Genomic DNA, 24,996 nt, shown 5'->3' with positions numbered 1-24,996 from the left:
TATAAGACACCCACAGTTCTACTGAGGTAGGTAATGTCATTACTTCATTGCTTTGGTCTGAATGTCTGTGTCCCCCTGGTATTCACACATTGAAATCCTAGCCTCCAGTGTGATGGTTCATTGGGGGTGATCAGGTCATGAAAGCAGAGCCGTCACAGTTGGGATGAGTGTCCTTATAGGAGAGACTCCAGGAAGCTCCCTTCCTCCATGTGAAGAAACAAGGAGAAGTCAGCTGTCTGCAACCACTGCAAGAGGGTCTTCACCACAACCCCATCATGCTGGCTCCCTGACCTTGGACTTCCAGGCTCCAGGACGCCAAGGCTCCAGAATGACGAGCAATAAATTTCTGCTGTTTACAAGCCACTCAGTTCATGGTATTTTGTTACAGCAACCTGACTGGACTAACTAACTCACCCATTTTACAGATGAGGCAACCAAAGACCAGAAAGGTTACACAACTTTCCCTGAGTCATGCAGGTATCAAGGGGTGTCAAAGGATTCAAAATCAAGAATGAGGAAACAGAACCATGCTTACAACAATTACACAATACTGCCTCTCAGCAAACAGTTCAAAGAACAGCTGTTAAGGACACTGTATTTTTAACCAGGTCAGTGTGTTTACATGTTCAGCTTTGCCCTGATACTAACTGTGCCTTTCAAGGATTAATATGACATGAATCTGATGAGGGCAGGGTGCAGGAAAAACCAAAAGAGGTGGCAGTGGGGATGTCAAATATAAAAGACACAGCAGAGCAATTGTTGTTTGGGGATATTCAAAGGAGAAAGCACAGACAAAGTGTGTGGTCTGGGTTAAAATGGGGTTCGGACATTCTGAGTATGTGGTATTAATGAAAAATGCATCTAGAACCCAGGAAAAGATGGAGGCAGAATTAGTGCATTGAGAGCCATCAATCCAGACAGAATGACTGAAAATGTGTGATGAGCTGAAAACTGACCAAGACAAATATGGAGAAAAGATGTCTCTGTGCAGAGTCCTTACAAACATGTGTGTGTGCTTGGTGGGAAAGAGTGTCTACCAAAAATGTGGAGAGAGAGAAAAAAGTTAGGGATCCCAAGTGGTACCAGGTAATGGGAACCAAGAGAGAAGGTTTTTGTTTTTCCCTCCAAAAATATTTTTTTCCAAAAAAATATTGGCAACAAAAGTCAACACTGCAGAAACTTAGGATGCAAATACCTTTAAATTTAGCAAGTGTTTTCAGCTGAACAGTGAGCTTTGATAGCAGTTGGGTAGTGAACTTAGGAAGTGGGTAAAAAGGAAAGAGAAACAAAGAGCGGTCCCTACTTTCTCAAGAAGTTTAGTGGTGAGTGAAACGGAACAAGAATGAAGTCACTCGTGAGATATCTAAGCAAATATAACTTTTTCTTAGTTTATGCATTAATTTCAAAATAAGAGAAACCGGAACATTTATTAGCAAAGAAACACATAGATATGTGTTATTGGGACCACCTCGATAAAAAGCAATTACAATGTTAAAATGTTGGTGCATATTCTAAAATGTTCACAAAACACGTTAGAAATAAAGCAGACACCTTACAAATCATAATAAAAAGGAAAGGACATACAAAATAGGATGACGTTACTATAAAAAAAGATTAGGAAACAGCACTCAGTATCAGGAGACAGAATGAGAGAAGCTAGATATGGTGTAACCATTATGATGACAAATGCAAATGGTCTATATTTATCTCTCTAAAGTCAAACATAAGTTTAGATTTAAAAGCAAAATCAAAATGCCATGGCTTAAAAAAGAAATGTTTAAGGAGGTAGAAAAAATAAAGACACTTTAAAAAATTTGTGTATTTAATTGTGAAAGACAAAATGATGGACATTTCCTGTAATCACAGGCACCAAGAAAACTGCCCCACAGAACAATGTCATTCAGTGTAGTATTGGAAGCTCTTGATACCAGAAAATGTAAAAAAATTAAACAGTTTGAAAGTGATTATCATATCAGGAAGAAAGCACTATTAGAGTAAATAGAGAATTTCCTGAGGGTCTGGTTACAAGATAAACACACATCCCAACAATATACTGTTACAATATACAGCATACTGTTCATAGACAGACAAAAGTCATGCTGAAAAGAAAATAACCTCTTCACAGGAACCTATAAAAATTTCAGAATGAACTTATTAAGACTGTGTGGGATCTCTGCAGAGAAAACATTAAAAGCTTTGCTGACTGAGTTAATGATACAATTTGTAAATAGAGAAATCCAACATTTCCGAATGGGAAAGTTATAGGAATATATTTAAGAACCTGAAAAAAGTGATACCCCCCAGTCTATGCAGAAAAATAAAAGGCGAAAAATAAATCAAAGAAAATTCTAATTAAAATATAAATAAAAAGGAAGGGTGCTGGTAATCTTGTGAGATACACAAATACCGCAAAAAAAAAAATTGCATTATAAAGGTTGAATGTAGAAAGAGAAGGGCGGGGGGAGAGAGACAGCACAGGATACACAGATGTGTCTTGACACATCTGGAGTGTCATAGTACGTGTCCTTGCCTACTCCATGCAGGCAACTGTACCAGGCTCTAAGAATACAAAGAAAAATAATGAAATAATAGACAGCCCTGCCACCAAAGGATTCACAGTCAGGTTTCAGGATGGCAGGAGCGGGCCCCAGGTAGGCCTCTGGAAATGAACCCCAGAGTCACTTCGTCTGGTGGTAAACTCCCGGGCAGCTGCCAAGATGGCGGCCACATTTTGAGACCCAGTGACCTGTGGATGGGAAAGGCCATTAGCAGGAGCCTGGGCAAGGACACCTTCACACGTGCCACCTTTTGCATCATGTGAGTGGGTTTTGTGTTTTGTTTTAATGCACTTTTCTTCCTCCAACCATTGGATCTTGTCCCTGAGCGACAAAGATTTCACACGACAAAGCTTGTCCAAGGAATGGCCATTTTTTCAGGGCTGAGATGCCTGCGTGGCCTGCAGGCCTTAGATTCCATCAGATTGGTCTGAGTCAATGATAAAATATCCCTGTTCTTATTCTACACTATCCTCTAGAAAATTAAGTCATCTAGCACACAAGGCGCCAGAAAGGAGCCTAAAACAGGACTGGAAACAACAACAAAGGAAATTCCATTCTGAGGCCAAACATTATTCCCTGGACTCTGGTCATTTGGAATCTGGCTAATCAAGATGTGCAGGGGTCCGTGGACAATAGCAAGAAAATCTCAATGTATCTGCTGCTGCCTTTTCATGCTGAATCTTAAGAGGTGGCTGAAGCTGCCATCTACTGCTCTTTGTGCTTTTCAATTCAAATACTTCTGTGGCTTGTTGATGGATTTTTATCTTCAGGTGAAATGCCTAGCCTTGCTTTTCCATAACGAGAATAATGCTTTTAGTAAAACTGTGAAACCTTGAAACTTTTACACTCTGTGTAGCGATCCTCCCAGGAATACGGTTATAATGGCACATTCATTGATATGTAATCTTTTTTTTTTTTGCAAAGAGGATGAAGTATTTTTCCTTTAACATTGAGGCTTATGGTTTCATTTTAATGGGTTTCTAAAACATAGTTAACCCAAGTTGAGGCTTGAGTTTTTGTCTTAATTCATCCTCTTTACTTTACCCATAGGCCTCCCAACGTTTTTGTTCCCTTTCATGGTTTCCATGTTGTTACTATTTGCCTATTTACAAAAAACTCTTTTTCATTGTTTCTATTTGGGTTCAAAACTTTCCAGTAGCTATTAGAACACGAGCCAGCATACACATGAGCCAGCTGTGATTATTTGTAACTGTAATCCAGGAACTGAGTTGCCTTTCTAGAAAAATCAATCAATCCCTCTGCCCATCCCTTCCTGAGAATGATTCAATGATTCAGAATAAAGAAAGACATGTTGGGAAAACTATGTAATATAATACAGCAGAAACTATTAATAGCTTAAAATGTGCTGCCAGAGATGCCACAGTAAGCATGTAAGACAACATCGGTTTCCATCTTGAGTAAAGAAAGTCTTGACCGAACAAACTGCTCCACATTTTTGGCTCCCCTTTCCTGCTACACATGTCAAAGGAGCCGTCAAAACTCATAGCATGCCCTTCCTCACCTCCCGTTCAATTTAACCCCTCTGCCCGGCGACCGCCATGCTGCCAAGACCATTGGTCACTTCTTCACGCTCTGCCCTCTGCTACTCAGCATTTGACTAAGTTGACTGCTATCCCCCTAAACTTCCTTTTTTGGCTTCTACTGAACCACACTTTCTGGCTTTTCTCTCATGTAATGGGTGATCTTTCTCAGTGAATGGCTAACTCTTTACCCTCTATCTCTTTTCAAATATTGGTACGCTTTGGGGGTTTGGCCTGGGTCATTTTTGTCTTTTCTAACCCTAATCTCTCCCTGGGGGTTCTCATTTCATCCTTTGAATACGAACTATATGCTGATGTCTTCCAAATTTACATTTTCAGCTCCCGATTTCATTTACATCTGCCAGCTAGGTATCTCCTCTGGGACACACAATAGGTATCTCAAACTTAACTGTTCAAAACTCAACTCGTGATTTCTACTCCACCCCCTGATAAGTATTGTTCCCAAAGACTTTGATATCTAAGAAGTGGCACACCAACCATGATCCAGTTGCTGGAATTCAAACTTAGGCATCTCTCTTGATTATTTTCTTTTCTTCTCACCCAACATTTAATCCAACAGTAATCCCTACTGGTTTCATTTCAAAATAGGTCCTGAATCTGTCCACTCTGACGCAAGCTGCTCTTAGCTCAGGTCTGGACTACTGCCATAGCTTGTAATGGGTCACCCTGCTAACCCTCCTTCCTCCTCCAATCCATCAAAAAGATACATGCACCCTTATGTTCACAGCAGCACTATTCACAATGGCTAAGGCATGGAAGCAACCTAAATGCCCATAGACAGGTGAATAGATAAAGAAGATGTGGTACATGTATACAGTGGAATACTACTCAGCCATAAAAAAGAATGAAATAATGCCATTTTCAGCAACACAGATGGACCTAGCGATTATCAAACTAAGTGAAATAAGTCAGAGAAAGACAAATATATGCTATCACTTATATGTGGAATCTAAAAGATGATACAAATGAACTTATTTACAAAACAGAAACAGACTCACAGACATAGCAAACAGACTGTGGTTGCCAAGGGGGAGGCGGTGGGGGTGAGGGATGGATTGGGAGTTTGGGATTAGCAGATGCAAACTATTATATATAGGATGGATAAACAAGGTCCTACTGTATAGCACAGGGAACTATGTTCAATATCCTGTGATAAACCATCATGGGAAAGAATATAGAAAAAGAATGTATATATATATGTATAACTGAATCACTTTGCTGTACAGCAGAAATTAACACAACATTGTAAATCAACTATATTTCAAAAAATAAAAATAAAAAGAATGTTAGCCAGTTCACATCACTGTCTTATTTAAAACCCTTCAGTGACTTCCCACTCCACGTATAATAAACTCCCAAGTCCTTAACACACCTTGTGAGGCCCAGTGTGGGGTCTGGTATCTGACTGCTGTCTCCTTCCCTCTTCTCTTCTCATTCCCAATGATCCCACTGACCTTTATGCTCCTCAAACAGGCCAATCAGGGTCCTAAGTCTAGACCTTTGTAGGCCCACTCCTTCTGCTGAGAGCATTTCTCATCACGTCATCATAGGGCTGCATATTCCTGTGATTCATGTTGCAACTCAACTGTCACATCCCCAGAGAAGCCCCCCTGACTGGCCTCTCCAATGCACCACTCTACCTACCCCACTAAGCTTTGTCACATTATCTTTTTGTATCTTCTCATGAAAATTCTGCCTTCTGACAGTTATGGTCTGTCTCCTGCCATTCAAAGGTAAGCCCAAAGACAACAGGGGCCTTTAGTCTTCTACTAAGATACTGCTCTATTCCCTGGGTTAATCCCCTGGCACATAACAGATAATCGAAGAAAAAACTGTGAAATAGAAGTTTAGATACATAAGAGGGACTTCCATAGTCTTCATAATCCTGTATTTAATAGAAGAATATATGTAAAAACCCTATTTTAATTTAGTAGTTTATGCACAGGTTTATATGCACGTCATTACCTCTAATATTCCTCATATTTCATTCCTGAGTGTATCATAAAGTCCTACATTCTTTCACATGTATGGAAAACACAGGTTTGGGGGAGGAATTTTCACATCCAAAAACATACATATATTAAATGGCCAATAACAGACCAAAGGATTCTTCTTGAGAAGCACAAGAACAAAATTTCCTAAAACTCTGAGGATACTCAGACAACTTAAAAAGGGAAAGCTCCAAAGAATAACACCTTCTGAAAATATATATGCATTAACAAAATTCTAAAGCTCCTAACTCATAGTTTTCAATTTGTTATAAACATTGGGGAGCGCCTTGATTCATCAGGCACAGCCCTAATGCGATGGGAGGTGTTTTTATCTGTGACTATGCTTATGGCGCTAGACTCTTAAACACAAATTCAATAACTTTAACATTTTGAAATCAGCCCCATGCTGGTGAGCCCAAAATGCCTTTTTTCCCCATTAACAGGTATGCTGGACTATCTTTGACTACGTTTTCAGGAAGAAAACTATGATTGCAATCACAGAAGATCTGACATTTGACTGATTTTGGAGTAGGGCACACATTTTCTCCTGTGTGTGACAAATACCAGAAGAATGGTTACTGCAGCCAGAAGGACTGATTCTGGAACTCTTTTTTATTGCGTTTGTTTTACTCATATCAAATGATGTTGAACTTACTTGAGTCTTTCCATTACATTATCCTTTTCCTATTATACAATCTTGCAAGCATCAAACTACTGCGTCACAGGCTATAAAAAATAAGCTGTCTCCAAGAAAAACTGAAAACTTTCAGAAGCCAAAAATATCAAAACCGGATGCTCTCCTGAGGGTGCATCTTCTGTTTTTTGTTTGTTTGTTTGTTTTTGTTGTTGTTTTTGTGTGTGTGTGTGCTTCTCTAGTATTATCAACAAACATTGGCTTGGGATAAACTGGAGCAATATAAATGTTCCCCAGGTGTTTCTCCAATAGGACAGGTGAGTGGCTTCCTCACAATGGACATTAGATCGGGGTTTTGCTCAAGGGTCTTCCAGGGAGGAAACTTCTGGAGGTTTTATTTTACCATTTAGCTTTTCTCCTGTCATGATATAAATAGGCATTTGCATACATTGCTTGATTAATTATTGTAACCATACTTCTTATTTCCTTTAGAACAGGATGTCTAACTTTTTAAAGAATAAACACTGATGCTATTTTCAGCTCCTATTACTAATCTCCTGAAGTGATGCTCTTCATTAGGCATCAAGATTTGACATTGTTTCCAATGGTCTTCCTCCTCTTTCCCCTTGATCTTTGATCTACAGCTGTTGATTCCTCCTTAAAGGAGCCAGAGTACACATTCACAGCATGGCCTTCATTGTAGTCTTTGAAAATATGTAGTGTTCTCATCCATTCTAACTAAAGAACTCATCAGAAAATATTGCAGGCTTGATGATTTGAGGGTTACTCATATATTTTTTCTGGAATTGATTTTCATTTCCCATTTATAAGCTCCTATAAGCATCATGGCATAAACTGTAACATCCCAAAATATCTTGCCCTGGTATTTCTCAATGATACATAATATCTGATTTTTGAGAGAATTTAAGCAATCAATAGTATACAATGCCATGAAAACTCTTAAAGCAATTCTCTTTTTTTAAATTTTATTTTATTTTTATTTTAACATCTTTATTGGAGTGTAATTGCTTTACAATGGTGTGTTAGTTTCTGCTTTATAACAAAGTGAATCAGTTATACATATACATATGTTCCCATATCTCTTCCCTCTTGCGTCTCCCTCCCTCCCACCCTCCCTATCCCACCCCTCCAGACGGTCACAAAGCACCGCTGATATTCCTGTGCTATGCAGCTGATATCCCTGTGCTATGCAGCTGCTTCCCACTAGCTATCTACCTTACATTTGGTAGTGTATATATGTCCATGCCTTCTTTAACTTCATTTTGATGCATTTGAATGGCAAACACTGGGAAGAGAACTCGCATGAAATCTCAACTCTTCATTTTTTCAACTTCCAAGCAAAACATAAGTGTTATCTTTTACATCATTCGATCTTTCACTAGTGAGTGGTGAGAAAAAGTGGTGACTTACATAAACTATGTCCTTTCCATCGAGGGACTGATACCAAGAGAAAAAATTGTAATTCATCACTTAATGAAATGGAAACAAGTGGCCACCAAGAATGATACAAGTTATGACTCCATCAAGGAAGAGATACCAAAGAAAAAAAACAAAACAAGTGATTATTAAATAAAACAGAAAAAAAGTGGATGGGGTGGGAGAAAAGTTTAACTCATAACCTTTGAGGTTGCAAGTTGGGGTCAGCCTATCTGAACCAAACTGTATGTACCGTGTGATGTTTTGTGTTTCTCATCTTCTGCTGTCTCTGCTGGCTGCACGATCCTACCCAAAGATCATGGAATAACATTTATACTGAAACTTGCTGCTTTCATTCTTCAGGAACTGCAGTGCGAAAGTCTCACTCGCTTGAACTCTTCTTGGGCTCTCAATGCCCAATTAGGTTTTTATCGAGAGGCATTACTTGATTTGCATTTCTCTAATGATTAATGATATTGAGCATTCTTTCATTTGTTTGTTGGCAATCTGCATATCTTCTTTGGAGAACCGTCTATTTAGGTCTTCTGCCCATTTCTGGATTGGGTTGTTTGTTTTTTGATATTGAGCTGCATGAGCTGCTTGTATATTTTGGAGATTAATCCTTTGTCAGTTGCTTCATTTGCAAATATTTTCTCCCATTCTGAGGGTTGTCTTTGGGTCTCATTTATGGTTTCCTTCGCTGTGCAAAAGCTTTTAAGTTTCATTAGGTCCCATTTGTTTATTTTTGTTTTTATTTCCATTTCTCTAGGAGGTGGGTCAAAAAGGATCTTGCTGTGATTTATGTCATAGAATGTTCTGCCTATGTTTTCCTCTAAGAGTTTGTTAGTGTCTGGCCTTACATTTAGGTCTTTAATCCATTTTGAGTTTGTTTTTGTGTATGGTGTTAGGGAGTGTTCTAATTTCATTCTTGTACATGTAGCTGTCCAGTTTTCTGAGCACCACTTATTGAAGAGGCTGTCTTTTCTCCACTGTATATTCTTGCCTCCTTTATCAAAGATAAGGTGACCACAGGTGCATGGGTTTATCTCTGGGCTTTCTATCCTGTTCCATTGATCTATATTTCTGTTTTTGTGCCACTACCATACTGTCTTGATTACTGTAGCTTTGTAGTATAGTCTGAAGTCAGCGAGCCTGATTCCTCCAGCTCCGTTTTCCTTTCTCAAGATATCTTTGGGTATCTGGGGTCTTTTGTGTTTCCAAACAAATTGTGAAAAATTTTTTTCTAGTTCTGTGAAAAATACCAGTGGTAGTTTGATAAGGATTGCATTGAATCTGTAGATTGCTTTGGGTAGTATAGTCATTTTCACAATGTTGATTCTTCCAATCCAAGAACATGGTATATCTCTCCATCTATTTGTATCATCTTTAATTTCTTTCATCAGTGTCTTATAATTTTCTGCATACAGGTCTTTTGTCTCCTTAGGTAGGTTTATTCCTAGATATTTTATTCTTTTTGTTGCAGTGGTAAATGGGAGTGTTTCCTTAATTTCACTTTCAGATTTTTCAACATTAGTGTATAGGAATGCAAAAGATTTCTGTGCATTAATTTTGTATCCTGCCACTTTACCAAATTCATTGATTAGCTCTAGTAGTTTTCTGGTAGCATCTTTAGGACTCTCTATGTATAGTATCATGTCATCTGCAAACAGTGACAGCTTTAATTCTTCTTTTCCAATTTGGATTCCTTTTATTTCTTTTTCTTCTCTGATTGCTGTGGCTAAAACTTCCAAAACTATGTTGAATAAGAGTGGTGAGAGTGGGCAACCTTGTCTTGTTCCTGATCTTAGTGGAAATGGTTTCAGTTTTTCAGCATTGAGGATGATGTTGGCTGTGGGTTTGTCATATATGGCCTTTATTATGTTGAGGAAAGTTCCCTCTATGCCTACTTTCTGGAGGGTTTTTATCATAAATGGGTGCTGATCATTAGAGAAATGCAAATCAAAACTACAATGAGATATCATCTCACACTGGTCAGAATGGCCATCATCAAAAAATCTACAAACAATAAATGCTGGAGAGGGTGTGGAGAAAAGGGAGCCCTCTTGCACTGTTGGTGGGAATATAAATTGATACAGCCACTATGGAGAACAGTATAGAGGTTCCTTAAAAAACTACAAATAGAACTACCATATGACCCAGCAATCCCACTACTGGGCGTATACCCTGAGAAACCCATAATTCAAAAAGAGTCATGTACCAAAATGTTCATTGCAGCTCTATTTACAATAGCCAGGACATGGAAGCAACCTAAGTGTCCATCGACAAATGAATGGATAAAGAAGATGTGGCACATATATACAATGGAATATTACTCAGCCATTTAAAGGAATGAAACTGAGTTATTTGTAGTGAGGTGGATGGACCTAGAGACTGTCATAAGACTGAAGTAAGTCAGAAAGAGAAAAACAAATACCATAGGCTAACACATATATATGGAATCAAAAAAAAAGAAAAAAGTGGTCAGAAGAACCTAGTGGCAAGACAGGAATAAAGATGCAGACCTACTAGAGAATGGACTTGAGGATACGGGGAGTGGGAAGGGTAAGCTGTGACAAAGTGAGAGAGTGGCATGGACATATAAACACTACCAAACGTAAAATAGATAGCTAGTGGGAAGCAGCCACATAACACAGGGAGATCAGCTCGGTGCTTTGTGACCACCTAGAGTGGTGGGATAGGGAGGGTGGAAGGGAGGGAGATGCAAGAGGGAAGAGATATGTGGACATATGTATATGTATAACTGATTCACTATGTTATAAAGCAGAAACTAACACACCATTGTAAAGTAATTATACTCCAATAAAGATGTTAAAAAAAAAAAGAGGCATTGCTGTGAGATGCTTCACTCTGGACTCCATGTACCAACTCAGATGCAGACAGACAACTGGGGGAAATGCAGCGTCATGCCGTGTGAGCAGCAATGTCTATTCTGCTTGTGAAAAGTAGACTTCCGAACGTGGTGAGATGGGACTGGTAAGAGTGTTGGCAAGACTCCCCATGTGTTCTAGCAGACAAAGCAGAACATTTCTCTGTTCAATCTGTTTGCTTCAAGGAAGAAGGGAACTTATTATGGAGGGCATTCAGGAGATGGCACAGCCGGCATCAATCACTACCTGCCCCCCTCGCTCCGCCTCAGCACGGTCAATGGCTTGGCCAGGGTGGCAGCTGATTTCTGTTGCTTAAGTTAGTGTGTTAAGTCATGAGAGTTCAATGCAAGACCAGCTACTGATTACTTTAAGTTAGTGTGTTAAGTCATGAGAGTTCAATGCAAGACCAGCTACTGATTACTTTCTTAACAGGATACCCTTCTGGATGCTGGAAAGACTGTTTCTTAAATGTGGCAAGAGATCAAGTAGAAGAACTTCCATCAGAGGAAAAGAAGTTAGGAAATTTGACCAAGGTCACACTGAAAGATGACGTACGTAACCAGGATTCAGCTCAGGTGGCCTCCAGGGTCCACTACAGAATGGAAACCAAGCCACAGACAGATTTAACACTGCGGCTTCTTGAGGAAATGATCTTTCATGTAACTTCCTAACATTCTCATGGACAATATGTCCTTATCAGGGCAATGCATTACCTAAGGATAAGCCAGGTAAATGTTTGCTATTGTCTTATGCTTTCTTATGTATCTAGTAATAGTAATAACACAGTTAACTAAAAAAAGTCCTTTATGGCTGGGAAAAATCTCTATCCTCAGAGATCACTCCAAACAACCTAGGCAGAACCAACATGAGAGGCAGAAATAACAACACTTACTAGCTGAGTGACCTTGGACAAGTAACTTGACAATTACTTTGTTTGTTTTAAGTGGGAAAAAGGACTTAAGTCATAGAGTTGATATATAAGTTAAGAAGACAGGGTAGTAGTCTGAATAATGAACCTGCAAAGATGACCCTGTTCTAATCCCTGGAACCTGTATGTTACCTTACATGGCAAACCCAGAACTCTGCAGATGTAATTAAATTAAGGACCTTGAGATGGGGAGATTTTCCTGGATTATCCTTATGGGAGGCAGGAGGGTTAGTGAGAGAGAAGCAAGAAGATGCAAGGGCAGAATCAGAGATTAGACAGGAGGGTTGGAGAGACAGACAGAGAGATCGGAAAATTCTATGCTGCTGAATTTGAGGATGGAAGAAGGGGCTAGGACCCAAGGAATGCAGGCAGGCTCTAGAAGCTTGAAAAGGGAACTAAACAGATTCTCCCCTCAAAGCCTACAGAAGGAGCCCGCCCTGCCAATACCCTGACCAAACTCACGAGACTGATTTTGGACTTCTGGTCTCCAGAACTGTACCATAGTGAATCTGTTCTGTTTTAAGCCACTGCATTTGTGGTCATCTGCTACAACAGCAACAGGAAACTGATAAAACGGTATATGTAAAAGAACTGAATAGACAACCTGGCACGTTATGAGGACTCAGAGAAATATCTGTTCCTTCTTTCTCCTTTTCCCTCATGAAAAGGGACCAAATTTTAGCATCCCAAATCTACAGCAACTCCATCTACACGTTACCTCGCATCATAAATGATTCATGCAATACATTCGGTAGTGCCCTAATATTACCTGCTATCATATTAGGATAAACATGGGTACATTTATTATCTACCCAACCATGGACACAAAGGACCACTTATTTGCTCCATTGAAATCTGAAGAGAAGAAACACACTTTTGCCCGAGAGACCGGAAGCCTACTGGTTCACTAACGGCCCCCATGGTGGGCTACAGATCCAGGAATAACATGGGGTCCACACCTCACTTGACTAGTATTCTCCCTCCACTGAAACACATATTGTGTCATATTCAATCCACAGGATGGCTCCAGAGGAAGGTAGACCATATAAAGGTTCTTTGAATTACATTACTTTCAAACAAAGACAACATATAAATTGAAGAGTGTTTATTTTCTTTCTATAAAAAAAGCAAATCCAGTTTGCAGTCCTACAGAGGCAACATTTATTTCAACTGCCCAGGCAGTTAAGAGAAAGGGTTCCTGTTTTGCTCTGAATCCAGCTCTCATCAATTCTTGAGAGTCTATTACACACTCCAAGGAGAAACACCTGCTTGATAAAGAGCCTCTATGGCACTGACATGGTGCACAAGAAATGGCTTTTACTGCACGATGTGAAACTTAAGACAAAAGTCAAAACTCACCATTTTCAGGCCCCAAAGGTGGCCTCAAGGCTAATGCGATGCATTAGTTTTCCCAGTTAGTAAAAAAATATATATATGATTTTTAGTGTTTATCCATGAGGGCACTTTTAGGGCAAGAATACAACTCTGAGAAAATCTCTGCTAACATTTTTCATTCCCTTCTCTCTCCAAATCTTATAGCACAAATACTACTTTATTCAAACATGATTTTTAATCTCAAGAAATTCATCTCATTTGCATCTAGGAAAAATAGCACAAAATTTGAAGAAAATAAAGTACAGAGTTGAGCAATTTTGAAAAGATTTCAGAATCCCTAGCCACTTCCCAGTAATATCAACTATTTGTAGACCCCAGGGCGGTTGCAGAAGGGACAGCTTCCTGGGCTCACAGGACATTTGCCTTCCTCCCCAAGGATTAAGGACGACAGGGGGCTGAAGCTGTGAAAGAGGCCCAGTAACTATGCAAGACGGCAGCCCTCAGTCTCTGGGAGTGTCAACTCACTCTGCGGCAACTGCAGATATAACATTAAAATGGATGGTATAGATTTTAACCAAATGGTGGCTGAAACAAATCAACTTGTAGCTGCTCAGCACACACCCCTACCCTGAATGAAGCCCTTTGAAGGACACTATTGTTTGTCCTAGTGACTGTGGATAAAGCAAAAATGGTTTGTGGTATATTCAATATCTCGTAATAACCTACAATGGAAAAGAATCTGAAAAAGTATTACATATATATATCTGAATCTTTGCCGTACATCTGTACATCTGAAACACCTATATATATAGATATATAGAGATATGGATATATAGAGAACATGCATAGAATATATATATAATATATAACATACATATAACATATATAGGTATCTATATAGATCTATATAAATATAGCTATAAATATCTGAACCACTTTTCTGTACATCAGAAACTAACACAACATTGTAAATCAACTATACTTCAATAATTTTTTTTTAAAACTGGTAACGGGCGGAGAGGAAGTGGCATGTGGAATCCTTGCACCTTAATTTGGTTTGTGGCCACACCAGGCCTTATGGTCTCTGAGATTGCTCCTCTGTGTGAAGGATACCTAGATTGCCACTGGCCAATTTTTATTTTTTTCCTTAAATCTGTACGATCACACCTTACTGATTTTATTAATTATGGAAAATTTTCATTCCCATTTAATTACACGCTGGTCTGAAAAAAAAAAAACTATAAACATTTATTCTATTCTAGAAACATATTTTCCAAAATCCGAACAAGAAAACTACTACATTACAGGACCAAGACCCTGAGAGCAGACTCCCAAGTTTGGTCGCAAAATACATGTGTGGTGTCCAATTATATTTTATTAAATATCTTTAGTATAAGTTCTTTGTCTTCAAAGTGTCCCTTTTCTCTTTCCTTATTTTAAAAAGGATCATTGACTCCTTTTCATAAACTTGTAAGTGGACGCCCTTATAATGCCTCCCACGATGGTCCCATAAAGTCTGTAGCACGAGGTATGCCTCACTGGTCTAGTTCTGGAGCCAAGGACGGTCAAAGCATGGCCCTTCCTGACCACTTGGATGACACCTGGTCCTGGTTGCTCAAGGTCTCTTCAGGGCAGGAAGCAGTGCAGACCAGGTCAGCAGTCTGACTTACCACTCTGTCAAATCTGTACTATAAACATTAGGTTATGTAAACCCTCAACTTGGAATTTCAGGTCTTCCTGACCTTGGTGCAAGTGATGGAAAAGAAAGTTAAATATGACTGCCAGGACCAACCTGATCCAGTCACTGCTGTTTGAAAAAGGACACCATCTCTCCCAAAACATCTGAACTCTGTAGAGGGAACAATCGTGAACACTAAGTGCTGTGTGTTGAATCTATGGACTTTTCTAGAACCCAGATTTGAACTATTACTGAACATGGATAAATGTACAGTATATGAAGATATACCAGTTAACAGACCCACGTCAACAAATGTCTATTTCTCTTAATGTGGAACACAGAGTTTGATATACATAGGGACCAAATAATTAAACATTAATATCTGAATACTTGTGCTACACATGTTGTAACACAAATTTTTTTTAAAAAAACAAACTGGGAGATTTGCTAATACCAGTGGGAAAGCAATATTTACAGCCACATCGCAGCACCTTGAATCATGCCTGCCACAAACTAGATGCTCAGTCAATATTTGTTGAATGACAAACAGATCTCCCTGTTTTCAAAAAGGAATCCAATTACTATTCATAGGTCCATACACAAATAAAAGTCTAGTGTCAATATTTAAAGGATTTTTTTTGCTCACCACCATAATACATTTTGATGAACTTATATAAAATGGACTAACTCGATACAACTTAACAAATAATAATAACACATCTTCTATGTGCCAAATACTGATGAATGTGCTCAGAGAGGGGTTCACAGAGAGTCATGCCAACCATCACCTTTATAGATGGAAACTGGGTTCCTGTGGAAATACACAAACCCAAGTGAAAAAAAAAACACAACAAAACTATTCATATGGATATTCCACCATGACCTGAAGTTAAGCATGTCAAGATCAGGACCCCTTCCTGGTTTCCCCTCCAAAGCATATCTGCTTCACCAGCTTGCCACCATCCTGGATGAGACCACATGGATCCTAGATGGCTTTGCTTCCCACATCTCCTACTATCTCCACTTCCTATTTTTGTAGTGCTTCATCAGAGCCTATGTATTTCCCTGATGTATGTTTCCATGCATCACCCACATCGAACACTGCAGGACAGCCCTCGACACTATAACAACTAGTTCCCTACCAGACCTTCCCTCCCAACTCCAATCACCTCCCTCAAGGATGAGCTCAATCACCCCATCCCACTTCATCATTTCATCCCATCCCACCACAGGTGGAAAGCAGGCCCTATACGAAGTGCTATTGACGACACAGGCAGATTTCAGGTGGGGCACACTCTTGCCACAGAGAAATATGCTTTCACCCAAAATGAGTGTCTTAATAAAGACACTTATTAAGACACTGGTTCTAAGTGTCTTAATAAAGACTGTAATAATAATCATTATTATTTGAATGGTGGTTGATGTGGCTGTCAGCACGTGGGTGATCCTGGGGTTACTGGGTCTGAGTCTGACGATGCCACCTCTGCTTGTTGGTTCATGATTCAATCTACCCAGCACACCTCCTGAGGCTGGGCAGGCAGGGCAACCAGATAGCTACTCTGGTTTCCTTCTGATGCCCGTGAGCAGATGAACTGCACACTCGACATTAGCAGTGACAACATCATTTCAACAATGTCTCAAATAACGTGGACGTAAGATTGAACATGCATTTTACCTGCTGACGCTTTTCAAATTCCAACTTGATCCGGGACTTGATGCAATTGCAAGTGTCCTGATACGTCTGCTGCAGAGCAAGTTCCATGAGGTGCTTATGGTACGCCCCGGCCAGGTTCCCGCAGATGAAGATGATCACGTTGGCCAGGATCTGAGGACACAAAGAGCCACTCAATAGGGCGACCGCTTATCATTCGAGAACAGAACAACAACACAATGCACGTGAGCAGCAGTCTTCAAAGAGATGACTCTGCCTGAGGTTAATTTTATTTCTGTTCCCGAACACACATTTTTATTTACTTAACAGAAAAGGATTCCACCCCCTTCTTGGATCCGTGCCCTCTGACAGGTCACTTTGCTGCCCCTCCCTTGTCTCTGGGCTCAGCCATGTGATTCGCTACAGCTAATGCAATGTGGGTGGGAGTAATCGAGTGCCAGATCCAGCCCAGGTGTAGAAGGCCTGGTGTGTCCTGGGTGACACCCTTGTGTCTCATCAGGAAAAGACTAGCCCGCTGGTCCCGGGAAGATGAGAAACTCATGGAACAGAGACACTCAGCCAACCCATAGTCCACTATCGAGGCCACTGGGATTTCATGGTTGTCATACAGCATTACTGTGGTACTCGATGATACAGGCTGTATTCACTGAGCCTGGAGAAGTTATATTCCCCATTATTTACTGTTTATATAGGAATAGAGGAACCTTTCAAACCATGTAACTTGTTGCTCTATTCATGATAAAAACCGTTCATGTTCACAAAAATTTGTGGTGGGAGGGGAGAGAAAAATATACAAAGAAAAACTACAAAGAACCTATAATTGTCCTGCCCACGAAGAACTTGGTGCCATATTTTCTTTTGTCAAGACTGTTACCTTGTTCCAAAGGAACCAAGTTCATTCTGAATGCAGAGTTTTGCTTTGCTTTTTTAATTTAACATTTAATCTGATTTTTTTCAGATCATGAAACTTCTGTAGAAACAGGATTTTGAATGCTTAGATAATATTCAGTTCTATGACTATATCATAACTTAGTTATGTCTATACTATCTTTATTAATATTCTTTATTAATAAAGAATACTTTATTACTTACTTTATTAATATTCTTTATTAATATTCTTTGCATTTGCTTTACGCTACAGTGGTCAACCTCGTGTCTAAAGCTTTGGCCTCATATTTAATCATTTCTCAGGCTCAATTAGTAAAATACACTGAGTTGAAAGCCTTGAATATTTTAAAGTTCTTGATACATATGGCAAAATTGCTCCGAGAAAATGTTCCACTGATACTCTCACCACCAGTGTATGACCATGGTCTTTTCAAGGCCCACTATTAACACAGAGCAAGTGGTACAAACTAAATAAAACTGATGATCATGTGTTCAGGGCTAGACCTGCACAGGTCTGGCAGGGCATGCACGGTCACACCTGCAGAAAATGTCCCTCCGCTCTCACCCCCCTCCACATGACCCTTCCTCTCACCAAACGGGCACTCATCCCTTCAACAACAAAGTCAGAGCGTCTGTGTCCAAAAGCTCTGTGCTCCTTGCTAAGGGTCTCCCACTGACACAGGTCAGCTTAACACATCAGTCAACTGACACGGGCAGCATGCATGCCAGGACTCAAACACTCTTGGGGGAATTTTTATTCCTAAGTCTTCAAGGTTCCCATGACAGGACTTCACAGAGAACCATGCCATCCTCCCTCTGCACAGTGTAGTACTCCCGATGATTAAAATATTAGCTCTGTGCATTGCTGAGTGCGTGCGTGTGTGTGACATGCATCTGTGTGTGATTTGCATATGATACATGCATGATACGTGTGTACATAATATGCATGTAAGATTTCTGTGATGTGTATGGTGTGTGTGATTTGTATATGTGATATATCCACGTGACACGTGTCTCTCTCTGAGTGATTCATGCATGATGTATGTATGTGGTACACATGTGTACCTGGTATGTGTTATGTGAATGATATGTGTAATGGATGTGTGCATGTCGTATGTAATTTATATATGGGATAAACGTGTGGTTTGGGGTAGTGTGTGTGGTGTGTGTACATCATGTGCACACGTGACACATGCATGTGCTCTGTGTGTGCCTCAGCACAGAACAGGGGAGCAGTGTGTTCGTCTTTGGTGTTGCTCCCAAGCATTTCTAGTTGCACAGGCTCTGTTCCTTCCCACTGCCGTCCTTTCCCACATCACCCCCGTGGATGTCAGTCCTTCGAGGATGTGGGAAAGCTCGTGAACTTCCTGGCTTCCTGCCTGAGCACAGGTCATTTCAGAGCCGGGCCCAGGGGTGCACTGTTAATTTAGTCCTGTCATGCTTTGCTTCTGCAAAATGACCATCTGCTTCGCTAAAGATTCTTCAGACCTTGACATTGCTGAGCTTGCTTTGAAGAAGAGTGACCCAAAGAATGCAGGAACCAGAAGTGCCAACACAAACCAGCCTGCCCGGAATTAGAAAACACCAACCCTTTCCTTATTAGGTGCAGCTGAAATAATAACAAAAATAACTGTGATTATCTATAAGAGCTTCTTCTTTTTCTCCTTAAAAATGCCTTCAAACAAAGAACTCAGTTCCTCCAAAATAAGAACCAAATGTAAGCAAGGGAACTGAATAAAGCCATCCCCTGTCCCCTGGCCTCCCTCAGCAGGGAGTACGAAAGGGGCATCTCTATTACAACACTGCCTGCCTGACCCAGTGCCCTGGCAACTTTGCAATGTCATGGGATGGAAGGAAAAGCCTTCTTTCGCTTACTCATTCATCCATTCATCCATTTGGTCAATGGATGCTGCATTACTTCCAACAACATGTAATTCGAACCCTCCCTGGCTATAGATAATTAGAAAGAATGCATTTATAGATTTTTATTTGGATATGTAAAGGAAATGCTTAAGAAATAAACAGCTAAGAGTTTTAATGCCAAGTTGTTATGGTCTTTCTCTTCTGGTGGAAAATTTAATCAAATTACAAGCATTTTTCTGATCCCTGCTTTCATCCTAAAATACCACAGTCTAAGGTTAATAGAATTAGTCCTGGTATTTTAACAACTACACATATTTACATATGTGATTGATATCCTAAAGCATTTTTCCGTCAAAAGGGCGCATTCATATAATGACTCTATAAAACCTAGGGCACAAGGAAGTGATGCAGTTAAGGTTTTCGTTTCAAAAATAATATCACAGCATTTTACTTCCTAGAAGACTGCTTAACACACAATAAAACACACAATAAAAAATCCTATTTTCACAATGTTGGATTTATTTTATAACATCATACTGTCTTGATGTCTTCTTTTATCTCGTTGCTTCATTTAGCTACTCTCACATCTGTCAGAAAATAGGAGAAGAAACTTAGCTTCCCAAGAGATGTCTTGGAAGAAAATAAATTGTTTAAGGTAATAACAGCAGCCAAGGTTCACCATGAAGTTTCAAATTAGGCCTTAAGATCAAGCTTGACCCACGATCCAGAATCTGTGCAAATCGGACTCTGCTCAGTTATCACAGAAGCCTGGTTGTCTCCACCACTTTCCATTTCCCCAACTTCACTTGATGTGAGGGTGGGAAGATTGGTCAACACTTGTCAGTGATTCTCAGGAGATGCATAAATAATCAGTCCTGTGCTGGTGGGAAGGCCGGTACCCACCAGCAAACTCTGATTCTGCTTCTTTCACAGCCATCACCTTGCCTTTCCAAACACACCTTGTTTCATCCTTGCAAGAGTCCAGAAAGTAAAACAGCCAGGAAGATGGACATTTTTGTTATTTCATTTTATAGGCAAAGAAACAAAAGTCTACAAAATTAAGAGACTGGAGGGCAGGGCTCCACCAGGCTCTCAGGATTACCCCATACCCACCCACATGGCCCTGATTCACATGGGCCAGGGCACATTCGTCTAGCACAATCCCACCCTCTACTTGGGCGTGGGGAAAGTATTTCTGAAGAATTTCTAAAGAGACATGTGTAAGCTTTGAAGCAGCTAACATCATTTTCCTTTACAAAGCATTTGTATTTGATGCTATAAAGTGCCTTCGTCATTTAAAGTTCTTTTAAGTGGCTGCAGTTTGGAGACCACACGTCCATGGAGCATTTAACTATGATGCTGGTACGTCGACGTACATTCAGAGGAAAGTAACAGGACGTGAGGCCGTTCCTAACGGGATCACGTGACCAAGGGCAACTGACCCGAGCAGGGTTATTTCACCCGGGAAAAGGACATTTAAGGATGTGAGCTCACTGTCTTCAAACAGTTGAGAAATTATCACGAGGATTAGGTGACCACTCAGGTCCTCTGTGACTCTTTTAAAGAGTTTAAAAATTGTTCAATACTCCCATTCTTAACCTCAGGTTAGGGGTTGCCGATTACAATGTCCACAGAGGTCAGCAGGCAGCACACATGCAAGCTGAGGGTGGGGTGAGGCTCCTGGTAACAGATGAAGTCCCATCACTCAATACCATGATTTCCCTGTGAGCTCACTGCACAGGGCTGGAGGAGAAAGGACAGTACAGCATTTAAAACAGGTCCTCAGCTTAAAACAAAGCAGATCATAAATATGCAAAAACACCAATTATAAGTCAAAGGATAAAAGGGATTATAAGAACTTGATGAACCGAGCTGCAAATGAATATTCAGCAAGCTCACTGCATCTCATAAGCATCAAATTTGGCTTAAATAAAACAATGCTCTTGCTTGGGAGAGAAAATGATCAAGGTAGAATTTTCCTTAACTGAGCTCTCAAACATGGCTACAGAGAAGCACAGTTCCATCTCCTCAGCATTTCCTGCAACCCCCAAAGAATTAAGTTTGCTATATGCCCTGGCCTCAGGATTTCTGTTTTTTATCAGCCTTTTAGTATAGACCAGAAACACTGTGCTTTGGCTATAACATCTAATGATCCTCTGGTCACATGCTGGAATCTTCTTCTAATTTAAAATCCCTCCAGATAAGGAGTGGAGTCAGAAAATATTATGGGCTGAATGTCATGTCCTTCCCAGATGTATACACTGAAGCCTTAACTCCCAATATGATGGTATTAGAGGTGGGACCCTTGGGAGATAATTAGGTTTAGATAAGGTCATGAAGGTCTGGTCCCCATGATGAAATTAGCATCCTTATAAGGAAAGGAAGAGACTCTCTCTGTCTCTCTCTGTCTCTCTGTATCTGTCTGTCTGTCTCTCTTCCTCTCTCTGCCATGTGAGAAGGGGTGTCTGCCAGGAAGAGGGCCCTCACCAGCACAGAATCATCAGCACCTTGATCTCAGCCTTCCCAGCCTCCAGGGATGTGAGAAATAAGCATCTCCTGTTTGCACCACCCATCCTGGGGTGTTTTGTTATGACAGCGTGAGCTAAGACAGAAAGTTATGAAGAAAATTGAAAAACCAACCACCTCAACAATGGGTGTTATTAGCGTTTTGGTTGGTTAGACTGGAATTGAAAATTGGGAGTCAAATGCAATTTGATTTCCGATGGAAATGGCCGCTAGAAATAGTACTGTTGGTTGTGATTATTATTTTCATTATTCTCTTTTATATTAGAGCTGTTATTATTAGGTCTTTTTGAATAGCATACATTATGCTATTTTTCCAGCTATATTTGGGCTAAAGGGCTAAAGAATCTTACACTTAGGGTTCAAGTTTGGTATCACAGCTAGATAAAATTTCAGGGAGGAGTTTGAGAGTCATTTGCTTCTCTCAGGAGTGTTCCACCAGCTCATTACAGGCCAGTGGAAAGAGACGGGCCTAGAAGATACTCAAGATCTTGATAGAAAGTTCCTCTCACAAATTAAGTCATTGAGAACACATCTTCCCTAGAAGGGAAAGCTGGCTTCACCCTGCAGAAACCCAGACTTGTACATCTCAGCTCAGGGATTGCAAATTTGAAACTGATGGGGAGAAAGCTGGCTTGATTAATAGTTTAGAATAACAAAAAGGAGACAAAACATAGAGTTTCCAATATTCAGAACTCAGTGGAAGAAGAATGCACAAGCCTCCCTCCACCGAGATCCATAGGTCACTCTGCTTTCCACAGAGGAGTGCACCGTCCCACGTTTGTTCTCTCATCCAGGCTCTCTCTGATTTCAAGCACGTGGAAGAATCTTAGCTTTCAGGGTTTAGTTCCTCTCCACCACAGGAGCGAGAAGAGCAAACAAATAAGCTGTACGGAAAGGAGGGAGCTGCTAACTCCAGAACTCATAGCCCACTTCTCCTGTGGCCAAAATGGGACCAGTCATTTCCTTTTTGTTGTTAACTTACTCTGCAGGCCATTTCTGTAAAACAACACCAGCAGACACTCTTCTCCCCACTCTTTGTTTCACAGAGCTCCCAGCCCAATTGGGAGTTTACCTGTGATTACAAAGGACTTTTATTAGTTAGTCTCCATCTGGTCCAGATGTCTCCGGCCCTTCCACTGGCGCAGTGGCGTCTGAATGATTACATCTGACATTCTGTCAACCAGTCGATGAGTAACTGAACTTTACATCTTTACTAGTACCCAACAGAAGCCACTGTCTCCTTGGTCTTTGTGAGTCCACATAGTTGAATGAAAGTTAATTATTCCAAAGAGGTTCCACTCTTTCAGAAACCCAGAGGACGAAGCAGTGCTGGATTGTCCAAGGGGCTTAATAAATGCTGGTTTCTGGGTATTCCTGAACCTTCTCTCCCATATATAATGACATATGCGCAATAGGAGAACACCTCTAAGTGCTGTGTCTCAGTGCGTTTCAAAAACTTTAGAAACATATAATTATATACTAATTAAAACTCAAATTTTATTCACCTTGAATCAGCTCACCTAAGGATCTGCACTAAGCAATACAAAATTTGCCTAATTCTGGTGATTTCAGTGGACTTACAAGTGAAAAGAAAGATATTTGAGCACACTTTAGACTTTAATTTAGACAGATAATCTCTCTAATTAATCTGGATCAATGAAATTTAGTTTCGTTTAAACACTATACACAATTATCTTCACATCACTGCTTTATAGGTGACACATTTGATCCACATTTAAAAAGTTGAGGCAACAGGTGTTCAGATTCAGTCAACAAACATGACCAAGGCTATCAGACACTCCAACCTGTGCAGCTTAGTTTAAGATGAAATGATACACCACTTCATGTGAGATAAATATGTCTCTTCAACCAACAGCACGCAAGAAGGGACGCACATCTTTTATGGGTACTCGGGGTACATTTGCATGGCTACCCCATTGGCAACTTGCATTATGACCTACTTGTGACCCCATTTATAACCTACACAATAGTAGATAAATTAGAATTAAGCAAACCAAGCACAATATACCCTGCCAATTATGACTGAAGAAGAGGACACCTTATGAAGTTGAATGGAAGTAAATGTAGATATCAAATGTAACATGATAACAGAGGGACAAGTTTGCTGAGGGCAATAACACCACAGGGATAGCACAGCCAATCCTGGGTATGAACTTAAACATGACATTAGCAAGTGCATTCACACGGAAGTGATAGATTGCAAAGTCCTGTGCAGTCACGGACTCCAAATACAGGAGAAAAAACAATGAATGCTGTGATCTTCAAGGTGTACCCTGGAATTGCCCTTTTTAATCAGACCAAAAGATATTCCATAAAGTCATGCTGTGATTAAAAAAGATAAATAACTGCTTGGCTGCATAACTGAAACCTTCTGCAAATTGGAAAACAAAGAAATTTCCTATTACAAACTAAACTAGATGTTTCATTAATGATACTAATTAGGGGAGGGGATGGCTGGCAGCAGCTTTCCTTTTAACAGGATAAAAGGCTGAAATGCACTTAAAAGTAGTGTCTCCCCGGAGGGTGCTCCTGGGTTTCCTCGCCACCTTCTTTCCTCTCCTACTGAGGGTTTTCCTGAGGAGTGGGTCTTGGAGGAAGCAAAGAGATTTATACCGTTGACACCAGACTCTGACTTCTGAGCAATTTCAACCAGAGAATATATTGGGCTGGCCAAAAAGTTCGTTCGGGTTTTTGTACGCTGCTACAGAAAAACCCGAACAAACTTTTGGGCCAATGCAGTACATTAGTTCCACCCAAATCACCAAGAGGCATCTCATGCTCTCTCACAGGGCCACGACCAAGCAGCTCTTCCCAGTCAGCACCATTCCAGGACCCTAATCAAAAGGAATGGGTTTTGCTAAACCCGTGTGTGCGCTAATCTCCTTGGGCTGCAGGGACAAAATACCACAGACTCAGTGGCTTAAACAATAGAAATTTTTGTTTGTTTCTTTGTTTACAGTTGTGGAAGCTGGACGTCCAAGATCAAGGTGTCAGCAGGGTTATTTTCCCCTAAGA

General features: G+C 40.3%; 1 protein-coding gene across 1 annotated transcript in view; it reads right to left on the bottom strand.

Annotated features, from left to right (window-relative positions):
* The window catches only part of ADCY2 (adenylate cyclase 2), a 434,114-nt gene that overhangs the window by 204,203 nt on the left and 204,915 nt on the right, over nucleotides 1-24,996 (bottom strand). Inside the window, exon 4 of the mRNA XM_060146855.1 lies at nucleotides 16,687-16,836. Within this exon, the coding sequence (XP_060002838.1) occupies nucleotides 16,687-16,836 (150 nt within the window). The remainder of the gene's footprint in view (nucleotides 1-16,686; nucleotides 16,837-24,996) is intronic.

Source organism: Lagenorhynchus albirostris, chromosome 3 (assembly GCF_949774975.1).
Source record: "Lagenorhynchus albirostris chromosome 3, mLagAlb1.1, whole genome shotgun sequence".
Lineage (NCBI taxonomy): Eukaryota > Metazoa > Chordata > Mammalia > Artiodactyla > Delphinidae > Lagenorhynchus > Lagenorhynchus albirostris.
This window is presented reverse-complemented; position numbering and strand designations above follow the sequence as displayed.